Consider the following 21,186-nt stretch of genomic DNA (forward strand, 5'->3'; position numbering starts at 1 on the left):
GTTAGCATTGTTACCCTGCACTAAGTGATTTATACCTTTGATGGGAACTTTACTCTTAAAATGGGCTTAATATTAATAGTATGAATTAGATTTCTGAGTTGATATCATGTAGAAGTCTGTATATTTACTCTTAACCTTAGCTTGCACATTAAGGAAAGTTTTTGCTGGGCATTTGATTTATAGGTGTTTAAAGCAAATGATAAATTTAAACTTGGCTTACATGGGGCAAGCTACCTGCTGAATTTCCTGATGGATTATGAAATAGCATAACCATAAATGTAGAGCTGATCCTTTTCATGTAAGTACTTTACTCTGTTTAAAGAATTATTAGCTCACAAAGTAGTCCCTGAGTAGGGAGTGCAGGGTCTGAGCTCTGTTCTGCAATAGCTGCACATATGCTAACAGAAAAAAAAATAAAATTGCCTTTCATCCTGTTGTTTGGGAAAAAAAAAAAAAATAATTATCTGCTCCAGTGATTTTGGTGGTACTTGAATGTATGTTACTGTTTTCTCTGCAAATTTTCTCATTAATTGCTTTCAAATGTTGGCATTATTTTGGCTATAGGAAAAGCAAAATTTGTAAAAAATAAAAATCTAGAAAATACTTATAGTGAGAAGATGTTTAGACATATTTAATTGCCTCGTGGCTTCATTGCATTTCATATAATTGAATGAAATTGTGTTATATTTTTGGTAACCATTATTCAGAGATCAGAATACGTTTTGAAAGACAAAATCTCCACGTTATTATGGCAGAGAAGGTCACAGGTTTCAGCATCTTGTCTGTTTGCTATACCTACATAGTCTAAAAAATACAGTTAAAGAAGAAAAGTATTTCATTTTAGCAATGCCCTTTATTTTGAAAATTATTTTGGATCTCTTGGGAAAGCCTGTGGCATAAAGTGAAATATTCAGATTAAAACTTCCTCTTTTTGTGACACCTGGAAAGAACAGGAGGGAAGCCAGCAGCCCATAATGGTGTCAGATATTCTTGTATTTAAACACCACAAAATTAATTTGTGCTTTTTCAAATCCAAACTGGCAGTGGAGACATTTGTTGATGTACTGATGATGGAAAATATGTTTTTGGTGCTGTGGGGTTCATTTGATTTTGTTTTTTAATGACTGAGTAGGGAAGTTACATTGATGTCTTGTTATAATGTATGTTGTTTTCTTATTCTGAAAACATGTAACACTGAAAATAGATTTGCAGATTGCACAGCCTACTACTTATATCATGCGTCATGTAATAGTTATGGAGGAGGTATTGTACCAAAATATGAACTGAAAAGCTGTAATTTTTTTCTATGGTTATCAGTCTGCATTAGTGTGTGATAAAGTGTGCTGCTTAAGAACTACCATTCACATGCCTTCACACTGACAAATAGAAATGTATATAGAGACACCTCCAAATCTGTAATGCTGCTGTTCTAGTTTCTGATGCATTGACATTGCAGCTGTGTGCTTAGCTTTGTTTTCTCATGAGTAGTTATCTGTTTTAATGACAGGTGGTCACTAGCTGCCAAGAAAAAATCCAGCACTGGTAAGTGAAAAATGTTTGATTACATGCCTAAAATACTGATGAGTAACCTAATTATATTTTAATAAAGTATTGCTATTGATTCTGATGATAGCCAAATCCTATTAGCATGTTTGGGGATTAAAGTTAGTGATAGGTCAGCATTGTTGCAGTGCACTCTCTTGAAAATGTATATATTTTCCACCGATATCATTACTTTAAATCACAAATACACTGTTTATACTTCTGTTTTAGATACCCATCTCATTCGTCTTTTCCCCCCAAGTAACCTTGTGGGTAAATGCTGAATTTGCCTGATTGGTGCAAAGGTACTCCCAGGGTAGAATTAATGATTCTTGGTTTCTTTCTAACTATGGAGCAAGTAGGGAAATTCTGCTTCCCCTCCTCCATGTGCTAAACCACTCTGAAAGTCATGTTTCCCTGTTTTTTCCCCCCAGTAAAGTATGTAATAAAACTTAGTTTGTAATGCTTAGAAAGAAATGGTTTGTTACATAAAAAAAAAATCTCTGGGCACTTTTTTCTCTGTTGGCAATCTATGGTTAATAGAAAACATGCTTAGTAAATAATAGTTTTCTATGGCATGTGAGGAAAATGTACATTTGATAGTGAATGAAACCTTATATTATATAAGTTACTGTGAGATATAACAGTTGATCTTACAGATATCAAATTACAATATATCCATGCTGTGTTTACCATGATTTTACTGAGAGAACAACAGGAGCTGTCTTGATTGTTGTCTGCAGGTTTATTGCAGAATCACAGCAACTGCCCCTTTAGTGGTGAGATTAAACCTTTGGTTATACACCATCAAGCATATAATATTTTAAATTTATTTTAAGAGGCTTTTTCTTCATGCCTGAAAGATCTCCAAGCAAATAATTTATATTTAGTGTGTCTCAAATGTTTTTACTTTAAATGTACATAGGCTGCAAGCACTGGATAAGAGGAAAAAAATCAAGGCAATCTATACACATCATATTAAATTCTGACTATTGGCTCACAAAAAAAAAATCTAAAACTAATATGTTTCATTTATGTTTAAAATTCAGAGACTGCATTAATTTTCAATAAGGGAAATATTATTGAAGTTCCTCCTGGTGCTGCTGTGGTGAAGGCAGGCAGAATATCCCCAGCACACATACTGTATCAGGAGCTTTGCAGTGTCCCTACCAATTCGATCCTGTGTGAAATTCTGCATGTACATTCTTTCACTAAGAGACAGTATTTTTCAGAAAGAAACGAATTGTCAGAAAGCCTTAAAATTCGAACAGATTTTTAAAAGTTTGTCAAGTTGTGACAGTTATTTTCTCTTACAAAAATGGCTGAGGCTTGTGGAGTGGGGTGGGAGGGCTCTGTTGTTCTCTGTTGTTCTCTGTTGTTCATGTCAACTCAAGGAGGAGTTGTTCATGTGTTTGCTTTTATGCAAACTCTGGCCATGGCGCCATGAGCTTGGGGGATTTGGGCATAGCATGTCAAAAGGAAATCCTAACTTACTGTTACCTTTTATGTAGAAAAGCAGTTTATACAGCATTCGATTTTATTAAATAAATATTTAAAATTTAGTACCCTTATTTAGATCTTGATTGTGCAAGATCTGAGTGCTCTTGTTTCAACTGAGTAATTTGTTCATATAAGACCTTTTAAGTAGTCAGTGACACAGAATTTCGCATTTGAGGCCTGGGCCAGGCCTTTGGCTTGGAGGTTGGTTGTTTTTCAGCAGGTGGTTGGAGTGCATCAGTGTCCATTTCTCAAATACAGATCTCTGTGAGGCAAAGGCTGGATTCTGTAAATATTAAGTAATTGATATCATTGACACCAAGTTGTCATTTTATTGCCCCCCCCCCCCCCCCAATCTCAGTGAATTTTGTTAAGATTCATGAGTTTGTCCTTCCTCTTTGAAGGAAGTGAATTGTATTTTCACTTCGATGTGGACAGAGAAACTTGCCTAAAATGTCAGGGAGAAATATGCTGTCAAAGCAAAGCAGCAACAGGCATCTTTGGTAAATCAGTTATATGGAATACACTTTAATGTCCAAATGGCATAAAAACCTAAATTCTTTTTTTCAAGACTGTTCAGCAGCTTAAAGTATGAAGTACTCCAGGTATGAAGTAGGGTGATTACTGCAAAGTTCAACTATGGAAGCAAATGAGTCAAACACAGGAATATCAGATAATTTTTCATAATGAATGCTGAAGAAGATTTCATTCTGCTTATGAATCTAGGAAAATCAATAATAATATTTTGAGAGTTGTGTTATCAACTATGACATTCATTTCTCAGCACATTTATAGATTGATTTCCTGAATTCTCAGAAAACCTATAATTTGCATCTCAGGTCAGTATTGTTAAGCATGCTGCTCCATGCTTTCAAGTTGCCTTTTATTGCAGAATTTACTACCATATATACATTTACTGTTTTGAAGTACAAGTAAACAATATCATCAAACCTGACGTTTATATGCCAGCTACTTCGTGCAGGAGCTGATTTCTGACCACCTTCAGAATGGCAGTAGTCCGTTAAAAGAGTTTTCCAGCTGAATTTAAGTATTTTAATAATGTCTTACCAAAAGAAGGCTTTTTTAGAGGGGTCTAATTGCTTGTTTTGCACACAAAGGAAAATCCCTGCAACAAATGAAATGCTGCATCTTGCAACGTCCTCTGAAGAGCCAGGTATCTGCTGTGGGAATAATTTGTCTAAGTTTTCCAAGCCATTTCTCTCTTGGGTGGCAACATGTAGCATGAGCCTTATTTACATTTTGGATGGAGAGGCAGCAGAAGGGATGTTCCTCACCTGCAATGTCCCTTGTCAAGGATTGAAGATGTGACAGAATCCTGGTGGTCAAGCCATCTTTCACGCATCTTGACTCCTTGTAGGAACACAAAGTTCACATGAAAATCAGAATGAATTAAAATGCTGCCCATTTATGTCAGCTCAAACCAAAGTCATGAATTCTTTATTGCAAGTGCTACTTGTAAGAATTTGCCTCTTATAAAGTATAAACTGGATTTTCAGTTATTTTTTTAAATATTGATGGTGGCATAACTATTAAACTTGAACATGGAGTGAGATATGCCAAATCCTAGTGAAAGAACTGATTATTTGCACCATAAAAAATTCAAATTCAGAAAGAGATGAACAATTTAAAATAATCATGACCCTATTTTAATACATGTTATTCTAAAATAATCTATTGTTTGTCATCCCAAGTCTTTTATAAATAATTTATCTATCAACTGTATGTGTTTAAGAGTAAAATAGTTTATTTTTCTGTATTTTTGGTGTATTGTTGAATTACTAGCAGAAAAATGTTAACTCTTTACCTTAGACATGAAATTGAATCAACTTGAATTTGTCAACAGGAAGAAGGTGGAGAGTGATTATGAGGCTCTTCAGGAACGACTTCGTACATTGCCCAATAAACTGTCTTACGATATCATGGTATGTACGCTGTAGAGTTCACACAAGGAAATGGGCTAAAATGTTTAGTAACTCGGGTATCTGCACTCATAGTGAGGTGTTATTCAGGTGGCCATGTAGTACTTTGTAATGTTATGTTTATTATGGTAATAGTTAAACTTTTGCTTTTGTTTCTTTCTCTTTTCTTTGAAATCCATTGTAAATTACAGTGTTACTGACAACTGAGAACCGATGACATAAATGCTAATAGAAAATCTGACATATTTGATACGTAAAGCTATTGTATAGAAAACTGTAATTATGACTGAATGTCCTGGGTTCAGCAGTGCAGTCATAACATAATATGACTTATGTTACTTAGTCATTTCCTGAGAGTGGCCATAGTATTTCCTGATTCATGGAAATAAACCCTAGAACATTGATTTTTACATAAAAAAGTGCTGCTAATTTTTGTTTCACAGATCTTCACATTGACATAGCGATCTTTTCTGGTGCTTTGAATCTTCCCTAACAGCTGCACAGCTCCCTGTGTAAACTTTACCCTGTTGGCTTGTGCTCACCAGAATTTTGACCAAATTGGCTTTTCCCTCTTTCTTTTTTCCCTCCTCCCTTCTCAGGTCCAATTCAAGTTATATCTTTGAAGGGAGGGAAGTTGTACTGTAAATAACTGAATGGCTGATTTCAGCCCAGAGTGCCTGGCTGCTTTCTTCCTTGGCAGCTTGGCTCAGCGTATAGAATTGAGTTGTTAGTAAGACAGCGTTGGAGTACTCTTACCATGTGGGAAAAGAGAGTGTTTCCCTTTCCTGTGCTAATAATTCAGCATTGGATTTTATGTGTGTAGTCCATTTACTATGTATATATGTGTGGCCACGTGTTGTAAAGCAAAAAGATCGTGTTGTTTTGAAGCATAGAAAACCCCCTATTTTTTAAAAAAGGCTAGCTAGGGCTTATTCTTAGTTAAAGCAGCAATGTCAACTCACATCTGTTATTTTAAATGTATATAAATAGTTCCTATCCTGTTAGCCAAATGTTTTCATGTTTTCAATTTTACTTTCATCATTTTAGAGGAAGAGTGAACAGGCAAATGGTGCAGTCTGCTACTTGAAAACCAAGTTGAGAAGGGTACACGTGTAGGAAAAGCACATTTGGCATATCCTTAATGTCAGGATGCTGCCTGCCGGAGAACTGTTTAAAGCCATGGTACCCTCCTGGATACTGGAGCTAGGGAAGAACACTTTCCAAGGGATGAGATCCACTAGGCCAAGTGCTCTGCTTCAGTACAAATGTGATGAGAAAGCAAGTGGCTATCCTGAGGAAATGAAGGAGGTGGCAGAGGAATAAAGTAGAAGGAACTGATACAAACTGGCTGAGACAGATCTCTTTTTACCCTAAGAAAGAGAAAACTTGAAGTGGATGTGGTTTTTAGTGTTTTGCCACCTCCATTTTAACTTCAATTTGATTTTGGGTCTCCTTTGCAATTGAAGCCTAAAGGCAGCCAGGCAGGTGGCAGTAGGTCTGAGGGGGCTGGTGCAGGAGGTAGGCGTGAGGGTGGCCAAGGCTTCTTAGCGACAGGACTTGCCCAAGCACTGTCTGTAAAGTGTGGGCTGTGGAAGGTGTCTTAATTCATGAAAACAATGTTCCAGGCATTGTAGTATGTGTTAAAATAGGGCTTACACATCTTAAGAAGCACCTCTTAGTTGTAAAATGTGTTTATCCCCAATGTACTCCTGTCTGAAGTATTCCGAGTCAGTATTTGGAGAGTTATTAGAGGATAGGTATTGCTTGGTGGAGCATTGCTTGAAGGTTGAGGTCTGCACACTGGTGAATGATAAAACAAAGTGAGCTTAAGCACAGTCTGTGATCCTGCTAGTAGCCCCGCAAACTTACGCCGAGGTTTCTAGGTACTTACTATTAGCAAGATGGATATTGAGAAAAGCAACTTAAGTTTGAGTTGACCATACCTATTTAAGTATTTTTAACATTTTAGCAAAGGTAAACTTGCTGTTATTAGGAGATGAATGTAGTCTGTGTATAACAAATATGTAACTCACCCAAATGATAATATTTTTGTCATCAAGGCTTACATGTTCAGATTAAGTGGATTGTTTTCCATGCGAGCATTCCGCTATTCTATAGTTTTATGTCACAAACCAACTTGTCTAGTTCAATACTTTTCGGATTTTGTAAGTACAATACTAAATTTAAATTGATCTGGTCATTTGAATAGATATGAGGGGTTAGTCATTAAATAACTGCTGTAGAATTTTTATTTCTTTAACTCTGTATTTTATTTTTTGTTAAAAACTAAGGCATGAATGACTGTCTAGGTTTTATTTTCATTTGTGATTTTCAGCAGTTTCTTGCCTTTCACAGGTACCTTTTGGTCCTCTTGCCTTCATGCCAGGAAAACTTGTCCACACCAATGAGGTTACTGTTCTGCTTGGGGACAACTGGTTTTCAAAATGCTCAGCAAAGCAGGCTGTTGAGCTGATTGAGCACAGAAAAAAACGTATGTATGCTTCTGAACATAATTTAATAGTCAAAATTATGTGTCTTTTTTTAATATATAAAATTAGTAGCATCTACACTGTTTTTGTGAGCTCGCTAGCAGAAGTCTCATTCAGATGTAATACCAGTTTAGCACCTTATTTTCCATCTTTACTTTGTATTTTATTGGATATGTCTAATTTTTTTAAAGATCTAGCCAGAGCTTTTTTTTCTTTTTCAATGATGCATCAGCTTAAGTTACCAAAATTCAGGTTTTGATGTTAGATGTTAGAATACCGACAACACCAAGCCGTGTGGTGTCAACGCCAAGTTTGCCGACGACACCAAGCTGTGTGGTTCGGTTGATACGCTGGAGGGAAGGGATGCCATCCAGAGGGACCTTGACATGCTTGTGAGGTGGGCCGATGCCAACATTATGAAGTTTAACCAAGCCAAGTGTAAGGTCCTACACCTGGGTCGGGGCAATCCCAGGCACTGCTACAGGTTGGGCAGAGAAAAGATTCAGAGCAGCCCTGTGGAGAAGGACTTGGGGGTGTTGGTTGATGAGAAGCTTAACATGAGCTGGCAGTGTGCGCTTGCAGCCCAGAAAGCCAACCGTATCCTGGGCTGCATCAAAAGAAGTGTGACCAGCAGGTCAAAGGAGGTGATCCTGCCCCTCTACTCTGCTCTCGTGAGACCTCACTTGTAGTATTGTGTACAGTTCTGGTGTCCTCAACATAAAAAGGACATGGAGCTGTTGGAGCAAGTCCAGAGGAGGGCCACGAGGATAATAAGGGGGCTGGAGCACCTCCCGTATGAAGACAGGCTGAGGAAGTTGGGGCTGTTCAGCCTGGAGAAGAGAAGGCTGCGTGGAGACCTCATAGCAGCCTTCCAATATCTGAAGGGGGCCTACAAGGATGCTGGGGAGGGACTCTTCCTTAGGGACTGTAGTGGTAGGACAAGGGGTAATGGGTTCAAACTTAAACAGGGGAAGTTTAGATTAGATATAAGGAAGAAGTTCTTTACAGTGAGGGTGGTGAGGCACCGGAATGGGTTGCCCAAGGAAGTTGTGAATGCTCCATCCCTGGCGGTGTTCAAGGCCAGGTTGGACAGAGCCTTGGGCGACATGGTTTAGTGCAAGGTGTCCCTGCCCATGGCAGGGGGGTTGGAACTAGATGATCTTGAGGTCCTTTCTGACCCTTACTATTCTATGATTCTATGATTCTATGAAATACAAGGCACACATTTTCATTGCTTACCACATCTTGTGTCCCACTCTCCTGAATGGTGAGGAGTGGGAGAGCATCTGCTTGGGGCTTAATTTTTTTAGAGGGGCTGGCTCTTAGGTAGAAAAGGTTAAGAGATTCCTGTAACTCACTTCTGAGTGTTGTTTCTTGCTGGTTCTGGGGAGTTTTCTTTATTGCCTTTGACTTGTTTTGTGGGGGTCTGCCCACTGAAGACCTCTGGTCACCAGGGGTGACCCTGTTTGCCTTTGAGGATGCCACTACCCTAACAGTTAATTTAATCAAGTTTCACAGAAAATTTTCTTTACAGTTTGATTCCTTCTCTATGTGTTGGATTCATGCAAGAATGGACAATATGAATTTGCACACTTAAGCATTAATAGTGCCAGATAAATCAAACAATGTCAGTGAGCATAAATCCTTGGAAGTTAGGGGTAACAATAAGAGTGTACTATATATAAAAGCTTTAAATATTACTTAATACTAATTAGGTCATCTTTTTCATCTTAGTAGTTTTGTTAAATTTGCTTTTTAAAGGAGAATGAGTGAAAAAAATGTTTGCTTCTGTGGAATAGAGAAATGCCCAGCCACAGCAGATAAATTTCTTGGTTAAAATTTTTTTTAACTGAAAGGAATAATTGAAGGGTGACTGTACTGCATTTTGAGTGCACTTTAACTGACATAGCTATAGAAAGCCCTATTTTGGGGCTACATTTTTGTTTGCTTAGCTTTTGATTTAGATGCAAACTGTTCAGCATTGTGATTTGTTGAAATGTATTTGGTAAAATTTGGGACAGTCACTCATGTCAAATGTTACTTTTTCATAAAATATTGATCATGTCTTCTTGAATAATATCTGAATTGCAGCAGGTCTTTAATTTGATGTGCATTTTTGTGACATCCTAGATGTTCAGTTAGTTCCAAAACTTAAAAAAAAATAAATCCAGTGAAGTTTATGGAATTGCTGAGTGTCGTGGTTTGAGCCCAGCCGGTAACTGAGAACCACACAGCCGCTCGCTCACTCCCCCCCCCCTTCTTCCTTCCCCCACTCCCGGAGGGATGGGGAGGAGAATGGGAAGAACGTAACTCCCACGGGTTGAGATAAGAGCAGTCCCGCAACTAAGGTATAATACAAAACCACTACTGCTACCACCAATGATAATAACGATTAGTGAAATAACAAGGGGAGAGGATACAATTGCTCACCACCCGCCGACCGATACCCAGCCCGACCCGAGCAGTGATCAGGCCTTCCGGGTAACTCCCCCCGGTTTATATACTGGGCATGACGTGCTGTGGTATGGAATACCCCTTTGGCTAGTTTGGGTCAGGTGTCCTGTCTCTGCTTCCTCCCGGCTTCCCCTCCTCCCTGGCAAAGCATGAGACTGAGAAAGTCCTTGGTTGGAATAAACATTACTTAGCAACAACTAAAAACATCAGTGTTATCAGCGTTGTTCCCAGGCTGAAAGTTAAAAAACACAGCACTGCACCAGCTACTAAGAAGGAGAAAAATGACTGCTATAGCCGAACCCAGGACACCGAGTATATTTTTAATTGTTTTAAATTTGTTGCAGTTTGTTAAGCCAGGTAGTACAGATACTGTGAAACCCATTACACACGTTTGTGTGAAAAATGTGAAGAAATAGTGAAGGAGATTAAAGGATATGTACACCAAATTCCATTATAATAAAAGAAATTAGCTTTTTAAGTATGTCACAGTTTAGCACAACAATAATGCAATTGTAGGTTTTTCTCTTACAGTTATCTTGCTTAAGGTACTTCATAATATTTCTGTTCTCCTCAAGGCAAGACTGTATTGTCTCAGAATTCAAAGAAGGAATAAAGATTCTTTTTGTCAATGTGGGATTATATGTTTTACGTGTTTGTGATAATATAAATTACATTTTTTCTCTATATCAGTAATCACGTTAATTCTTTAAGATGGGAAATTTTTCATTACAATAGTCCCTGTAGTAGTTACTGTAGAAAGAAATGAAATAGATTTTTCTTGTAAATATTTGTGGATTATTTCAGGATGCTAGGTATTCCAAGTGTCTAAACACTTTAAAAGGTGGGAAATTAAAACATGCACACAGAACTAGGAGTGGTTTTATTGTGTTAAAAATTTATCAGATAAAAAATAAATCCCACTTAAAGGAGAATTATTGAACTACTTAGCAATTGTGTCTTCAGTATATGTAAGAATACCCTTGCAGTGTCATGCTGCATATGAATTCATGAAATGAAAATACTGATTACATTAACATACAGTATTGTGATAGTACCCAATTGTAAATTGAAGAATGTAACCTTTAATACAAATATTTGTGTCAATCAAAATTGACTGATAGCTTAGTATATGGGGTTTAACAGATACCATTTTTTTTAATAAGATGATCCAGGCGAATGAGGACCAGTTTGAATTTGTTCCTTATCAGCATTTCCAGAAAAAAAGGATATTGTCTCCAAAATATATGATAGGAAGGCTTTCCATTTTCCATCTGTGAATGAGTGAGGCCTTTAGAGGTTTTAATGTTTCATTCAGGGGTGAAAATAACTTCCTTTATATTCTAAAGAACGTAACACAAACTTGCCTCCTCACTTTTTTGGGGGGAAAGAACAAAAAATGCAGGCAATGTTACAGAGAAATCTAGCCATTGCTTTTCTTGATTAAAAAAAAAAATTGAAATCTGCTCTTTTTCTGTATGCTGGAGAATTTTCTTTCACTGTGCTTTTGAACTTCTTTTTACCATTTCTTGTGATGATTACTTTTTAGTTTGATAACCTCCACCAGTTCCTTCCTTACCCTTGTTTACATCAGGAGCTGGTTCCGGGCAGTGCTAAGTGCTCTAAATTTGCTCTGCGGTTCCCAGGAGGTGTTGGGTTTCTCACAGGACCACAGTCCAGGTATTTTAACCAGAAAACAGTGGAAGAAAGTAAGGAGCATAAACTCCTTTCTGTAGGTTATATATTGTGATTCAAAGAAGCCTCTTTGAATTTTGCTTAGTATTCCTAAAGCCAAATTATCTATACACATTTTTACAGAAGAAAATCCAAATTACTTTGGTTTTGGTAGCAAGGGAACATGGAAAACAGAATGAAGGTTGTCTTTAAAAGGCGCAAAGCTGCTGCACAGAGTGTTGCGTTGCATTTTATAAACTAGTGCAGTTGCTGTTATAAAGAATGAATTTATTTATGTGGTTGCAAGCACAAAGAGAACTTAAATCCATATACACAAAAAGCAATTGGGATTCTCTTTTAAATCTTAAATGCATCTCTAGAAAAATGAACAGAAAAGAATAGAAAACCAGAGAAGGGTGTTTTGAAAAGCTCTTAGTAGATATTCCTTTCTGCAGAACTGCAGATCGTACTTCTTTCAAGTAACCTGTGATGGTTTGTTGAAAAATTTTGGCTGAAAACATATTTTATTGCAGATTAAATATATGTTTATTGAAATACACTTAAAAATCCTCAGATGATCAATCTACTGATGCAGGCCTTTAAAAGCAAGAAAATAAGTAATGCACTTAAAATAGCATGCCATAACTCAATCTATTAATAGTTCTTGTAAGTGTACTGTAGTGCTGTGCTTCTGCAAGGAAATATACCTTCCATCTCCAAAGGATTCAGAAGTGGAGTATATGCAGTAGGTTGCATGATACCTTACCTCCAGCCTCAGTAATATTAACATGCTGCATTAACAGACTGCATGATAGGTGTTCTTTTGTTCAGGAGTCAGTTGTAATTGTGCTAGAAATGGCTGATCATAGAATCACAGAATGGTTTGGGTTGCAAGGGACCTTAAAAATCATCTAGTTCCAGCCCCCCTGCCATGTTATATCCATGAGACTTCCCTGAAGACTAACTGAACCTAGCAAGGTAGACCAGGCTTCAGCTTCATCTCAGTTTGTCCTGTTTCACATAGTCTGACTTTTCAAAATAGATCAACCTGTTCTCGCTATTCTTGTCTGTTCTTACTATTTAAATCCCAGTGTAACACACAGTTTCCAGAAGTAACTAAAATAATGTCTGCGATTCCCCAAATCCTTATAGACAACACTCCAAAGACATTAATGTCAAATTCAGACAATTAAAATTTGTATCCAGCCAAGCTAATTAACCTATTAAAGCCAAAATGGGTAGATGAGAATTTGTGTCAGTTTGGCATTAGTATGTTGTCATGTCTTGTAAAATCTGGCTTCAGTGGACTTCTTTTCAACAATATGAAATGTGCTCACCAATTATGTTTTTCTTCTACCAGTGTGTATGTAGTAAGCAGAAGGCTGCTTTGTAAAACCAGCTAATCATGGTGTAAGGAAATCCAGTCCAGTCCTTTCAGACTAATAAGGGAGCTGGGAAAGAATGAGCTAAATGTAAAGGAATCTCGCTGCCTGTAAAATATTCAAAGGCTGCTGTGCAGAGGAAATGTACGTATCCTGATTTCTGATTCAAATACCTTTTCCTTTTGGCAGTCCTGGAAAACAGTCCTAGAGAGGCTTGTCTGTGGCACTGAACTGTCTTTCTGAGCGGTTTAGCTGAGATGTGTAAATAGGAACCACTCGGGTTCACCTGAAAGCCATGTCAGACTTTTCTCAGATTATTGGATGTGACAAAGTTGGACAACAGCTTCTGGTTCAATCTGTCTTAAAAGGCTCTAAGAAGCAGAAACCACAGGGTAGTAAGAGGAGGAGACTATGGAGCCTCTCTTACTCTACTGGTATTTTTATGGGGGTCTCAATGAACTAAAAAAACCCTGTAGTTTGTAAAGTGAATTGTTTCTCGCTCTATATGGTACATTTTAAAATTCAGTGAATGATGTTGGATGTTTTCAGGATGCACGGTGGCAAGTTGAAAACACAAAACCCTGAGCTTCCCCTGCAGTTAGGTGAATGAGCCGTTTTCCAGGTGACCCTTTCCTCATGGGGTCCTGGCCACAGGAAGGTCTCCCCTTCGGCCGACCACAGAATTATAGAATCATAGAATAGTTAGGGTTGGAAAGGACCTTAAGATCATCCAGTTCCAACCCCCCTGCCATGAACAGGGACACCTCACACTAAACCATGTCTGTCCAACCTGGCCTTGAACACCGCCATGGATGAAGCATCCACAACCTCCCTGGGCAACCCATTCCAGTGCTTCACCATAGAATCATAGAATCATAGAATAGTAAGAGCAATAGAGCAGCCCTGTGGAGAAGGACTTGGGGGTGTTGGTTGATGAGAAGCTTAACATGAGCCGGCAGTGTGCGCTCGCAGCTCAGAAAGCCAACCGTATCCTGGGCTGCATCAAAAGACGCATGACCAGCAGGTCGAAGGAGGGGATCCTGCCCCTCTACTCTGCTCTCGTGAGACCTCACTTGGAGTACTGTGTACGGTTCTGGTGTCCTCAACATAAAAAGGACCTGGAGCTGTTGGAGCAAGTCCAGGAGAGGGCCACGAGGATGATAAGGGGGCTGGAGCACCTCCCATATGAAGACAGGCTGAGAAAGTTGGGGCTGTTCAGCCTGGAGAAGAGAAGGCTGCATGGAGACCTCATAGCAGCCTTCCGGTATCTGAAGGGGGCCTATAAGGATGCTGGGGAGGGACTCTTCCTTAGGGACTGTAGTGGTAGGACAAGGGGTAATGGCTTCAAACTGAAACAGGGGAAGTTTAGATTAGATATAAGGAAGAAGTTCTTTACAGTGGGGGTGGTGAAGCACTGGAATGGGTTGCCCAGGGAGGTTGTGGATGCTCCATCCCTGGTGGTGTTCAAGGCTAGGTTGGACAGAGCCTTGGGCGACGTGGTTTAGTGTGAGGTGTCCCTGCCCATGGCAGGGGGGTTGGAACTCGATGATCTTAAGGTCCTTTCCAACCCTAACTATTCTATGATTCTATGCTGATGGGAATTAAGTGAAGAATAAAAGCTGCATGTGAGAGGTGGTTACTGCTATGTCCAATGGTGGACGACATGGTTCACTGTCCTGGGTTCAGCTGTAACAGTTATTTTTCTCCTTCTTAGTAGCTGGTGCAGTGCTGTGTTTTCAACTTTAGTCTGAGAACGGTGCTGATAACACACTGATGTTTTTAGTTGTTGCTAAGTAATGCTTACTCCGATTGCGAACTTTTCAATGTCATGCTTTGCCGGTGGGGAGGGGCACGGGAAGCCAGGAGGAAGCAGAGACAGGACACCTGACCCAAAGTAGCCAAAGGGGTATTCCATACCACATCACATCATGCCCAGCATATAAACTGGGAGGAGTTACCCAGAAGGCCCAGATCACTGCTCGGGTCGGGCTGGGTATCAGTTGGCAGGCGGTGAGCACTTGTATTGTGCATCACTTGTGTTTATTGTTTTCTTTTCCTTTTCCCCTTTTAGTTTTATGTTCTCTCCCTTTGTTATTTCCCTTATCATTGTTATTATTGGTAACAGTAGTAGTGGTTTTGTATTATACCTTAGTTACTGGACTGTTCTTATCTCTACCCGTGGGATTTACATTCTTTCAATTCTCCTCCCCATCCTGCCAGGAGCAGGGGGGAGAAGGGGAGGAGTGAGCGAGCGGCTGCATGGTTCTGAGTTACTGGCTGTGCTTAACCACAACACTCATGGAGGAGTTGTGTCAGGGGAGCCAGGTCCCTGATTGCACGTGGAAGGAGCTGTGTTCTCTGAAGTTGGGGTGGGCACTCCTCAAGACATCGAATACTTTTTGGGAATGGTATTTCATCCAGTAAGAAATGCAAATGCAGAGCATTTTTCAGGGGAGAATCATAAAGTATTTCTTAGAAGCAGTTTAACTAATAGACATGACTGCACATTTGACACATAGGTTGTTGTTTGGTTTAAAGGCTAATGTTTTTGAAATACTCCAAAAGTCTGAGCTGTGTCTTTGTGCTTCTTTTTGGAAAGAATGGGCATTTGCTGGAGTAGCCTTTTCCAAAATGCATCATTTTCTTTCTTAACTATTTACTGCAAGTAATATATTTTTAAGTAATTGTAGTTGATGCACTGTAAAATATCAGCAGGGGAACAAAGCATACAATACTCAATCTGTTCAAATTAAGATGAGAGTAATCTCACATGCGTGGTGATAGTTGTGTTTTGCATTGACTGCTTCATGCGTAATTCCCTCTCCTGCATGTGCTGAGGGGGAGGAGGGATCTGAACCTGTTTGTAGAAGTCTGAATCACTAAGGAGATTTTACTTTCTCATTACATCTACAAATTCATTTTTTCTACTTAGTGCATTTTGTAATCATTTTGTGTTTATTAATATATTTTCACACATCCTTACCTGAAAGGCCTATCTTTATCATAAATGCAATCTGAAACATTTACAACTGCATACCCTAGCCAGAAAACTGTATGGGGAGTAGCTATGGATGTGCTTAAGACGTTTTAGCATCAGCCTCTAGACCAGAGAGGTACTTAATCAAATACTAAAGTTCACAGGTAAAAGGAGAGTTAAAGAGTAAGAATACCAAGAAAATACTTTTGAAAATAGTTATTCAATTAAAATATTTTGCAGTTAAGTTTTCCCTCATTCCACATTCCTGTCTGTAAAATAGGAATAGCAGGATGCTCCACCATACTTGTATGTTGTGAAAAATCAATAATTGAAGGTGTATGAGGTTTTTTACATGCTGCAGTACTGGTGATCGTGTAAGTATCATAAATAGAGAGAAGTGATGCTGAGGAAGGATCTAGCTAGATCCATGAAGTGAGTTAATACTTTAAAAAGTTTCTTGGAGTGTGACTTTGCTGATCCCATGGTAGAGAGGATCTCTTTGCCTCCTTCAGAGTATTGTGTGAGACATCTTCTTGTATTGCTTTAATGATTCCAAAAAAGAATTTTAAAATAGAAAATCAGCTTACTTTTTCACAAAGGCTTTTAGTTCCTTCAGGGTATATAGGACCAGTAGGTGCAAGGTCTTAGAGATTCTCTGTCGAAACTAATTTATGTAGTAAGTCTTCCTTCCTGAAAATTTGCATTCGTATTAGTTTTGAGTTGAACAAAGAGTGTAAGTCTATTAATATTATTAGTATCAGGCTTTAATTGTGCCCTCTTTTCCCCAATTCTTAAGTCTTAGCAAAGCTGCGTTTCCTTTTCAGGTGGTTATGACCTTCTTTTGCAAATTAGTTTGTTTTTTATGACAACTTTAAGGTAAAAGTGAAACTTAAGTTTTTTAATATTTTATAAATTGCTATTGAAAGGATTCATTATTTAATTTGCACAAGGGGATATAGAAAGCAATGTCTCCAATGAACTAATGTCTGAGAGCTAGGTAGTTCTTAAAGTAGGTTTGCAAAATTGCAATAAAGCATAGTTGCCCAGCCAGAAGAGCTGTCTGCTTTCTGCTGTGTGCTGAAAGTACAGTTATTATGGCATCAGTGTATTTCACTTGTCCATTGTAACAAAAATGTTTGAACACAGTAACAGGAATGAAGTTTCAAAGGATTTTTAACAGTATGTTTCAAATACCAGTCTTAATTTTGTCACACAGACACTCCACCGGGATGTTGTGGTTTTTTTCTTTAGAAGACTTTTACTCAAAAAGACAGTTCTTGCTCACTTTCGTATTGACCTGAAAATTCAGCTTTTAGGCTTGCAACATGAGCTGAATGGTTTACTTATCTCCTTGATTAACTTTTTGGGAATATTACAGGTAACTGTATGCTGCTTTGTTCGGCCTGTTCCAATAGAAGATAGCATATGTACCTTCCCATGTATAAGCACTGCTAAAAGGGATTGTTACCCAAACTAAGTTGCAATGTATGTTTCCTTAACTCCTACAACACTGTGTCTGGTTCACCCCATTTTTCTTCTGTGAGTGGTTTCACTGTTTGTGTTCAAACTTACAGACAAAAGATCTGCAACTTCTTCCTAATGAATCAAATGGTTAATTTGTCTTTTATAACGATCTTTCCATTCTGGTTTTAAGTAATTACCAACCTGTGCAGTCGTTATCTGCAAGCATAGGAGTCTCTTCATACCATGACCTGCCAGTTTTAACAACTGTCTTTCTTGGGCTTAAGTGAAGCTGAATCCTTAATCTATTCATGTGGTATTCTTAAATTGTAATCCCTGTCTCTACTGGTTTTTAAGCTTACTTTTTCTTCCTGCTGTTTGTTAGCTACAGAATAGCCCTTAATTGTACATTTTGATATATGCATAACTAGTCTTCTTGTTTATACTGCCTCCTATACAATTTTCAGTATTTTTTCCATAAATTTCTGTGAAATGCTATAAAGAGTTGAAGGATAAGAAAAGGTGATTTTGTTTTCCCAATCTTGAAAAAATATCCTTTTATTTCTCACTGTCCATTTGCACTTGGCAGTATTTTTTTAATCTCAGCATAGTTTTTAAGATTTAAAACCATTTGGAATATTGTTAATATAGAGATGTAGAGTCTTTTGTGCTATCGTAGAGATCAGACAGATTTAGTAAAAATTGAAAGGACGTATAAATATAATAGCCCTAAAGTAATCCCTTTATTAAAGGATTAGGAATGTGTAAATGATACTATATTTTTTACTGATGTATTACTGTCAGATCTGATGGCAAAATAAAAATACTAGGGCATGAGAAACAGATTCATTTTGGTTACTGGTATTTGAAATTTTTCTCCCAAGTATTTTTAATGCTGGTTTGTAATGGCATGCCACTCAAAGTTTGTTATTAGTGAGCTAAGGAGGAGTGAGGAGAATTGATATTTTCCTACCAAATCTATGGATTGTTTTCAAAAGTTAACATTTTGATTGTGCAAATATCACGTGAAATAAGTAGCAGGCTTTTCTGTAGTGATTTAGGACCTGGTCTTGTGAGCTGATGCATATTGGAATAGAAAACATTTGCTTTTCAGATGGTCCTGCTGTTTCTTATGGGACGTGGTCGTGTAGAGCCCATTCTGTTCCTGCTGGTCCCTGTTCTCGGGGTGACCAGCAGCTCTCTGAATTCAGCTGCTTTGCCAGCTGCTCTAGAGAACAACCACTCAAGTTTTGCAACATGTTGAACTACTGAAATGAGCCCTATGAGGATAACATATGCAGAACCCATCTCATGACACAGTCTTGGGTATTCAACTTACAGAAATGGGTGAGGGAGTATAGCTGTTTGGAGTGGCTTTTTCATACTTGAACACTCATGTACCCGGTTGAAAATTGAACACTTTTGTGTTTAAAGTAATACTTGCTTTGTGATGAATTTCCTTAGAAGTAACAGCTCTTCCTGATGGAAACATCAGTGAACAATCACTTGTGAGTACATTGACAAGCCAAGGCTTCAACTGATAACTTTAGTTTCACAGTATTTATATGTCAACAGTTTTAAAAATGTACTTAGCTTACCTAGCTACCATTTTTAATATTTTCCAGTTTTCTTGAAAAAAGTTATTGATTTGACCTCCTACCTAAAATAATGTTCTTTAGATCTAAAGCTGGTTAGACACATTATCTGACTGAGTTTACTGAAGCAAAAACATTCCATAACCTTAACCTTTTCCCTGACTCCCTGCTTTTAACAACTGCTGACATAGTTTTATGCTGTTACGTGACCATGCTCAGATGAAATCTGTCAAACAGCTCCTTGAGTTATTAGGCTGTCTGAGTCTGACCTTTGTGCAATCAAAGATATATGACTTAAGGGCTCAGATTTGCCATGGCAACCAGTCCAATTTGCTGCTGTGAGAAAAGGTCTAATTGTTGCAGAAATTTAATGATCTAGAGCGACATCAGGGCTGTGAGATTTTATGAACTGTTTACACTGTAATTTTCATTTTGTTAATGCAGTCTTTTTTTGTAACCCATTCATGGCTAGAGCATAAGTGGTTGTTTTTATTTAAAATAGCAGTGCATGTTCTAAAAGATGGCTCAGTGGAAATATGCCACTATTTGGGAACATATTAACACACAGTTATACATAATTTCAGCCACCCTTGCCTACTTTTCGTTCTTTTAAAAATATTTTAACTGCTTAGACCTTTGACAGACTTGGCATTTTTGTCAGCACAAAAGGGACTTTATGCTTTCTCTCCTCAGACCTCTTCTGATCTGCTTGCTGATTGAGTGCCTGCTGTAAAACAGTAGGAAATCGGAGAGGGTCTTGGGGGTGGGGGCTGTTGTGTCGCTCTATTTTTCTCCTTTTATTGGCATGTGACCCAAGCAATATTCTGTTTAATAGAGCGAAATAAAACTTACTTTACTTACTGCCACTGCTAAGAAATGTGTGTTCAAAACCAGCATGGTCGGAAGGTGTCTGAGATACTTTTCCCACTCTGTATTAATAACCTGAACTTGTTGCACTTGTGTCTAATTTCACATTCAGGAAAATGATAATGAGCTATTTTAAACTTAATACTGAAATTTTAGAGATTTAACTAAATGCAACATGGTGTCCTAGAAGAGAGAATTTGTGTGTGAGAGAGACCTCTATTTTTCATGGTGAACCTCTGCTTTTGATTCATCAGAACATAGGAAACAATACCTCTTAGGAGCAAACTGCATTTTTCAATACATCTCAGTCTAACTCAGAAATATATCCAATAAAGAAACAGACTAATTTGTTTTATATGCACTATCCATTCACTTGTTGTCCAGCTGGACTAAAATTATTTATGCAAACTGCTGTGAAATATTGCTTTATGTATGATAACACAAACAAACTAGGCAGTTGCTGTATAGGAATTTGATAATGCCATGCAACATCTGGAACCTAGTTCCATGCCCTGTGTTGAGAAAAACAGTAGTAGTCCTAAATTTCATTAGTTGCAAAGTAACATGCACTATACATAGATCACAGATAAATTGTGAGAGAACATATTTTAAAGCAGTACATTTAAAAGGAAAAACCAAAATAGAATGAGGAGAACTTAGCTTTTTTTTTTCCTTAAAGCTGGATTATAAATCATTATATTTTCAGCGTGAAATTACTTCAGTTAAAATGTTAATGCTGTGGGTACATGTCATGTTTTGCAGAGCAATTGTAATTTTCTTTTTCAGATGTAAGGAAAGTGTTGGATGATTTGCAAAAAGTCATGAAGAATTTTGAATCACGAGCTGAATTCACAGATCTGCAGAAAATGAGTGATGTAAGTGAATTGTTTTGTTTCATCCCAATTCTGTAATATTTGTAAAAATCTGGAAAATGATGGATATTCAGATTGATAAAAGGGTATAAATGTAGTCATTCCTGTCTTGCATATCACTGCATTTGCTGCTATGCATTATTTTAAAAATATCTGGGCTGTTAATAAGCGTAAACCAGTGCATTTAATAATCCTAACTTTCCATCTTTCTAATTAGGCTGCAGGTGATTTTGTTGACATAAGAGAAGAAATTGAAGATGTTAGTATTGAAACAAAAGGTAAATGATTTATTAATAAACATATGTCTTGAATTAATAGTAAGCGAAATATTCCTTTTCCAGGATTAACACTCCTTATGTGGGATTGACCAAATCATTTCACTGTACCTTTTACATTTAAAAAATTGCTTTATTCAATTTAAAAATTATTTGTCTGAAGT

General features: G+C 37.8%; 1 protein-coding gene across 1 annotated transcript in view; it reads left to right on the plus strand.

Annotated features, from left to right (window-relative positions):
- LOC115619127 (unconventional prefoldin RPB5 interactor 1-like) overlaps nt 1-21,186 on the plus strand; it is a 51,685-nt gene that overhangs the window by 21,733 nt on the left and 8,766 nt on the right. The window contains exons 2-6 of the mRNA XM_030511173.1: nt 1,508-1,542; nt 4,904-4,982; nt 7,335-7,470; nt 20,662-20,750; nt 20,965-21,025. Of these exons, the coding sequence (XP_030367033.1) occupies nt 1,508-1,542; nt 4,904-4,982; nt 7,335-7,470; nt 20,662-20,750; nt 20,965-21,025 (400 nt within the window). The remainder of the gene's footprint in view (nt 1-1,507; nt 1,543-4,903; nt 4,983-7,334; nt 7,471-20,661; nt 20,751-20,964; nt 21,026-21,186) is intronic.

This window comes from Strigops habroptila, chromosome W, assembly GCF_004027225.2.
Source record: "Strigops habroptila isolate Jane chromosome W, bStrHab1.2.pri, whole genome shotgun sequence".
NCBI lineage: Eukaryota > Metazoa > Chordata > Aves > Psittaciformes > Psittacidae > Strigops > Strigops habroptila.